Raw genomic sequence first — 7,500 nt, 5'->3', positions numbered from 1 at the left:
TATAAAATTACAATAAAATTAGGGAAACACGTTAAAACCGGGAAGTTTGGTTGCGTCAACCGAGTTAGTAGGGAGCTTGACATCTTCTAGCCACGGACAGAAACCGCAAATGAACCTTTTGCACACCAGGGCAGAGGTCTCTGCCACATTTTTTTAAGTAATCGTCTCTACTAGTGAAAATATACTCAGCAAATGAATATAAATATGGTGTCAAAACAAGTTAAAAACGAAACCACATCACTTCCGGTTGTCGTCTGTGGCTCAACCGAAAACGTCGCGTGCTTAAGCTTCCTAAGGAGCTTTAGCACGTGCATTTTTGAGACACGAAAGGCGACCGGAAGTGATCTGTTTTCTACTTTAACTTGTCTTCACACAACCACAATTACCTTGCTAAGTATCATTTCTCCATTAGAGATGATAAGTATAAGTATAAAAATCTGGGAGCCACCACTGTCCTGGCATGCAAAATGGTCTCTTCCGGTTGCGGCCCGCGTCTCAAAAAAGCGCGTGCTTAACAAACAGCAAATTGACAACCGTCGGGAGATCACAAAGGCGACGTTTCGAGAGTTAGTCACCCGTCAAAAGGAATAGGTGACGGTGGGTTCTGGAAGGTTTTAGAGTTACACAGAAGTTCAACGCTGTCTACTGCCCGCAACAAAAGCATTGTTCCACTACGCAATACAAAAACCTTTCACCACCCACTTTCCCTTTTACAGTCAAACCAAGTGAAGCGTACCCCTTAAGATTGCATTAATGAAGTGATTGTTTGAAACTTGAACCCGCTAGTCGTTTCAAGAATGCAATAATGAATTGATTATTCGAATATTGAACTCGCTCGCTCGATCCAAGAATACGGCTAAATTCGCTAACGGCTTCCGTTTTCGAAAAATCAATTCACTGTTGCGACTAGTAGGTTTCAAACCTACTAGTCTTTTCTAGAATGCAATACTGAATCGATTTTTCGGAAACGGAACCCGTTAGCCGTATTCTTGGATCGAACGAGCGAGTTCAATATTCGAATAATCAATTCATTATTGCATTCTTGAAACGACTAGCGGGTTCAAGTTTCAAATAATCAGTTCATTAATGCAATCTTGAGGGGTACGCTTCACTTGGTTTGACTGTAATTCGCTTTGACAAAAGACCAACGCTTGAAACGTCAATTTTGTAAATTCCTTACAGTGGCGAAGTGACTTGAATCAATTCTGATAAGAATTCTAAATTCCCGCACTGTACCGACCAATCGTGGCTGCGTCTCCGTTTCTTTTCAAACTAAGCACATTAAAATACAGTTCACTCATCGCCAAACTGATGATGATCAAGTAGTTAGCCAGCCGCAACGCAGTTAAACAGCTAATTCGGTCCGACTTTACTAAACGTTTTGCATTTCATATAAAAATCGTTGCTGAGCTCTCCACCAGAATTCAAGCTTGAGAAGGAGTACTTGTGTGTGGCCAACAAACACTTTTCTATTTTTTTCTTTTCCACGAAAAGACTATTACCAATCAAGATGTTACGTAGTACCGGTAATAGCTAATCAAGGAGTGCTTTAACCATCGCTCAACAATTTAACTCACCATTTCGCTCACAGCAGTCCCTTATTACTATTATCTAACTCCGCATAGCAGAGCACATTTCTCACGCGAAATAAGTCAAATACTTCAGAAGTATATTTGACTTTTTTCACCCCTCAACTTGTCTTAAAAGACCCTTAAACAACATATGTAATATCCAACGATACCGCGTTAATCTGCACAAAAGGCATCTTTTCTTCCCCGTGAATGCCGAGTACAAAAAGAAGTCACTCTTACTTTAGCGGTAACGGGGCGATGTTACATATGCAAACATAACGATAACGTTTTAAAAATTCACCAAGTGAAGCAATCACAGAGCAATTTAATTGAGCAATGAACTTCGTCATTAGGTGTCATGCGGCCGGGGCTCGTTAATTGGCATCGTAATTAAGATTTCATCCAAAAGCTGCAGAGCGCGGTGAAGATGAATTTCAACCCAGCAAGGAGTCTCCTTAATGCTTTTCCGCGGATAATCTGGGCCCCAGCCTTTGACGAAACTCAAGCGAAGAATACACAGCCTCCGAAGATCATCCACGCCCACGCTCATGCCGATCTGCGGTATCAGGGCACCAGGCCCAACGCCAGTGGAAATGGCCGCGGCTTGAGCTGCAGCAGCCGCCTGGGCAGCGTGAGCTTGTTGCTTGATTTGGCGGTAGCACTGTCGTAAATCGAACACCTTAATGTAAGCGGATGGGTAAATTTTGTGCACGGCATCGCCTGGGCAACGTCCAGCTTCTCGATCTAAGTAGTAACTTTGCACAAAGACGCTGTGTTCACTGAGACATCGAACCCATACGTCTCCTTCACCTCGTAAATCTAACTGGACTCCTTTTCCTGAAAAAGATTAATGTAACATGAACCATCAACCTTTCCAAGAGGGTGGATTTTCTTAAAATTAACGTGTGTTTAAGTAATGGTCCGGCTAAGAAGCAGGCAGAAAAACAATAGCCCTCGGCAATAGGGTCAATAATTTTGTGGTGCTAATTGGCGCATAGAGCAAAAGCCAAATTTCACCAAGATACAGATAATAGGGGTAGGGAAAAGACAAGGCCTAAAAATGAGGTTTTTTTAAAATTTGTTCTTAGTTTTTTCGGTTTTTTTTGGTATTAGCCAATGAGATGAGCCGATTTAAATGGAATTAACAATTAACTGTTCGCACCTTTTTAATGAGTTTTGCCGTACTCCTGCCTACCTTTTAGCTGGTCCATTACTTAAATGTCGTACACATCTGAGAAAGATAACGAGGTCGTTTTTTGTTGGAAGAAACTCACTTGACAAAACTATTTCGCAAAACGCCATTTTCCACTGATGAAGGGACAGTAGTCCCGAAACGTCTGGTTTTAAACAACTTTAGCGCTGGAGAACATCTGAGATGATAACGACCCACTGTAGAAAGATGCTAAGTTGGAAAGCCCCTGGCATGGATGGTGTGCAAGGTTTCTGGTTAAAAATGTTGAGGGCCCTTCATGGAAGAATTGCTGAACAGCTGAATAACATCTTAAATGGAGAAGAGAGGTTACCGGAGTGGTTAACCTTTGGGAGAACGATTTTATGTCTGAAGGATCCTAGTAAGGGCAGTGCAGTTGACAACTATAGACCTATCTCTTGCCTTCCTCTTATGTGGAAGCTCATGACAGGAGTCATTGCTGAGGCGATGTATGAGCACCTGGAGGAGATACTACCTGAAGAACAGAAGGGGTGTAAGAGAGGAAGCAGGGGGACTAAAGATCAACTGCTGATCGATAAGGCGATTCTTAAGGATTGCAAAAGAAGGCGCACGAACCTCGCCGTGGCCTGGATCGATTACCGCAAGGCATATGATATGGTGCCACATAGTTGGGTAATGGAATGTCTAGAAATGTTCGGTGTCGCGGCTAATGTGAGACAGTTTCTCGCGAGCAGTATGGATGAGTGGAAGACTGAACTGACATCATGTGGACAGACATTGGGAGTGGTGGACATCAATAGAGGGACCTTCCAGGGAGATAGCCTCTCGCCGTTGTCGTTTGTACTGCGTATGGTGCCACTTTAATTATTGCTGAGAAGGTCAAAAGTTGGGTATGAGTGGGGAGGGCGTGAGTGCAAGATAAACCATCTACTCTTCATGGATGACCCGAAACTGTTTGTGAAATCTTATGAACAAATTAATTCCCTTGCACAGACAGTTCACATATTTAGCTCGGACATAGGGATGGAATTTGGAATAAAGAAGTGTGGGGTGCTAGTACTGAAACGAGGTAAAATTGCTAAAATAGAAGGAATTGTGCTACCGGACGGGCAAGTTATGAAGGAGATCGACGACAATGGGTATAAGTACCTAGGAATTCTGGAAGCAGATCATTTGAAGGAGAAGGAAATGAAAGCCTTAGTTTCAAAGGAATATAAACGGAGGCTGAAATTAGTGTTAAAGACAAAGTTGAGTGGAAGGAATTCTTGGTTTTCACCCACGTGACCTTAGTCCTTGACAACCGTCGTTAACCGCCATTGTGGAGCCCCTCGAATCGTAAACAGAGACGCGTAGAGAGAGATGTGAGTGAGTTGTAGTGCGATGGTTCTCTGTATAATACCTGGCTGTGGAGTAAAATCTGGAAACAAGGAAGGTATTAGTCTATTCCGTATACCTATCGTTGTTGATAAGAACGGTGAAAGTTAAAAACAGCTAACAGAAGATCGCCGAAACGCGTGGATTTCACAGATAAGCCGAGACGACACGAAATCGAAAGACTTTGTTTCTGGGAAGCCTGCCTTACTCTGGGACAGATACAACGAACGAAGGACAATTTAAAAGCTTTCGCAGCGATTGACTCACGGTTTAATGTTAGATTTTAACTTTAAGTGTGGGGTTGGACTTCTTTTGCTGAAATTGTCTTTACAGGTTTAGCAATTAAAGCTTTTGCGGTGATTGCCAGTAACGGCTTTTGCTGTGAACAGTTGTGTTTTATCCTGTAAAGCTTTCGCAGCGATTTAGCACGCGTTGGTTCAGGGTTTTAGGGTAAAAGGCGAGCGAGTCAGAATTTGTCGAAAGTTGGCTTTTTTTCGATAAAGCGTTTCTCGGCCGGGTTTCCACCGATGTCTTCCCAATTCACACCACCGAAGCGCTTGAACCCCTCGAACAAGTGTGCTCAATTTCGACCGATTAAACCACAACGTCGCGGAGAAATTCATCTTCGAAAATTCATCTCATTAAATATGCCTGATGCAAATGAGGTGTTCCGGTTTTGAATATTTAATGAGGTAAATTTAACCTGAGTATCAGGCGTTTGTGATATTCAGGTTAGCAAATGTCCAACTCGGAGGCGTTTTATTCGATTTCGCTGAAATTCGACAGGCGAATGCGAGGGATGGAGCGCCCAAATTGACTGAGTTTGAAGGAAATCGGACGAATTTCGAAGAAAAAAAGCTTCTCACCTTCTTAAAGTGAAGGACTGAGACTCTAATCGACCAAGTACTTTGACAGAAGAAGAGGGAAATCATCGAACCAAAGGGAATGAGGAGGCCTTTTCTTCTCATCTGGCGGCCATAGCAGTTAGCAAAGGTATTAAAAGAAATCCAACTGGAAACTGATACAGATAAGGTCGACGCCGAGTGTCAAACTTCCGAGTCACCTTGGCCACAAACAACAACAATCTTGCCCGCGATTTCCTTCCCTTGCTTAAACGGACGCAACGAAACCAGAAATCATCTGGTTGTACGCTTTCAAAATTTTGAAGGCCTTAAACTGCTTGTTTGTATAGTAGCTTGTCTCTAAAACTAACTAGGAAAGCAAGTCTGAGACTTCTAGAGGAGCCAAACTGATCGCTCCGTATGGCCGCTGGGTCTACGCAAACGATAGAAAATCTTCTTCAAATAGCGCTCTCGAACGTGGCTTTCGAGGTTTTTTTTTGCGTAGGATGAAAGTACTAGTACCTCATCGAGTGATTTTGGGTCGCTTTCTTGGGAAATATCCATTGGAAAGATGAATTATTTGAAGACTTCGAACGTGAGCGCTCAAAATGTCATACATTTCCCTATAATCAGGGGCACCAGAATGGCGGAAACCTAATTTGCATAAGGTTATGACGTCAGCTGAAAACCGAGAATAAGATCATGGCTGTCAACACATGGCCTGTTGCAATCTTGAGGTATAGCGAAGGTGTTATAGATTGGAAGAGTGAAGAACTAAAGGAGCTGGATAGAAAAACCAGGAAGACGATGTCACTATATGAAGCTCTACACCCCAAAAGTGATGTAGACAGGTTGTATTTATCACGACAGACAGGAGGAAGAGGCCTAATTAGCTGCGAAATATGTGTGAAGGCTGAGGAAAATAATCTGGCATGGTATCTAAAGAATTTAAACGAGAGAGTGTTGGCAGGAATAAGAGGGGTAGGAATTTTAAACAGTGATGAAGCAAAGGAAAAGAGAGACTTTAAGCAAGAAAGGCAGAATGCTAGAATGCATGCATTTTTTTCGATATGCCGCAGACAGTTGACAAAGACAAGATGTGGGAATGGACAAGAAAGAGTGATTTAAAAATCGGAACTGAAGCACTTATTTTTGCAGCCCAAGAACAGGCACTGAGAACGAATGATGTCAAATTCAACATTGACAAGTCAGTGGACTCCCCACTTTGCAGATTGTGTGGGGAGAAGGGTGAAACAATAAACCACATTATCAGTGAATGTAACAAACTGGTGCAGAAAGAGTACAAGAGAAGGCATGACAATATTGCCAGATTGGTGCACTGGAAACTCTGTTGTAAGTATGGTATAGACAGAAGTGAGAAATGGTATGAGCACCAACCAGAAAGGGTTGTGGAAAACGAAAGTTTTAAGATCTTGTGGGACATGTCCATCCAGTGCGACCATATCATCGCAGCCAGAAAAGCAGACATTGTTGTTGTAGAAAAGGAAAATAATAGGGAAATCATTGTGGATATTGCGTCACCGTGGGACCACAGGGTGCATGAGAAGGAAGGTGAAAAGCTGGAGAAGTACCAGGAGCTAAAGAGAGAAATTAAGAATATATGGGGGATCAGACATGTAGACGTCGTACCGATAGTTGTTGGTGGACTTGCAGTAAGTAAAAGGTTAGATGGATGGCTGACGAAGCTAGGGATTGCTATCAAGAAAGGACTCTTGCAGAAAACCGCCTTGTTAGGAACAGCAAGGATCCTAAGAAAGGTTCTGGAAAACTATACAAGAGGGAATGACCCAAAGGACCTTTGGTCATTGGCTATGGCTCGCTCCTCTGATTTAAATGTGGTATAACATCTGCCAGAGCGTAAACGCCATGAGATAATAATAATAATAATAATAATAATAATAATAATAATAACCTACGAGGAACACTTCTTCTGTAACGTTACCTAAATACTGTAAGAGTTGACATTTGACTCTCGAATCAGAGAGTTGGGTTGAAGCAGTGGCACTAGAACTTCCCTTTTATCTCGGGTGGAATTTTTGAACTCGGCCACACATTTGATTGCAGTTTTTCTCCAGGTGCTTCGGTTTTCCCCTCTCATTATTAACTAACATTTGATTTAATTGCCAGTTACCCCAATTAGTAGAGCACCTGGGCTCGGCTACGCAAACTTCCGAGTCATAAACGGTCGTTGCCATTTGGACGACACTTACAACAAATTTCACTGTTAAGTTTGTCGTTTGTTGATCTAACCCTTCCTTGTACTAGTACATGTTCATTGCCGTGACATTGACACCTTAAATTCCCACGACCTGTTCCGTCTGACCTTGTAGCTCAGTCGATAGAGCAGTGGCGATCTAACCTGAAGGTCGTGGGTTCAATTCCCCACCCTGCTCAGGGTTTTTCACTGTCCTTGTGTGGGCCCATTTGCATTAGCAGGGCTAACGCTCACATGGTTTATATGGGTAGAAAACTAGCACTTCACATTATCCTCTAATAGGTAGGACTAGATTACCAGCGTATG

At 42.7% G+C, this 7,500-nt stretch overlaps 1 protein-coding gene across 1 annotated transcript in view; it reads right to left on the bottom strand.

Annotated features, from left to right (window-relative positions):
- The window catches only part of LOC138042463 (mothers against decapentaplegic homolog 4-like), a 21,554-nt gene that overhangs the window by 727 nt on the left and 13,327 nt on the right, over nucleotides 1-7,500 (bottom strand). Inside the window, exon 8 of the mRNA XM_068888357.1 lies at nucleotides 1-2,408. This exon is cut by the window's left edge and continues 727 nt beyond it. Within this exon, the coding sequence (XP_068744458.1) occupies nucleotides 1,921-2,408 (488 nt within the window). The 3' untranslated portion in view covers nucleotides 1-1,920. The remainder of the gene's footprint in view (nucleotides 2,409-7,500) is intronic.

Source organism: Montipora capricornis, chromosome 3 (assembly GCF_036669925.1).
Source record: "Montipora capricornis isolate CH-2021 chromosome 3, ASM3666992v2, whole genome shotgun sequence".
Lineage (NCBI taxonomy): Eukaryota > Metazoa > Cnidaria > Anthozoa > Scleractinia > Acroporidae > Montipora > Montipora capricornis.
This window is presented reverse-complemented; position numbering and strand designations above follow the sequence as displayed.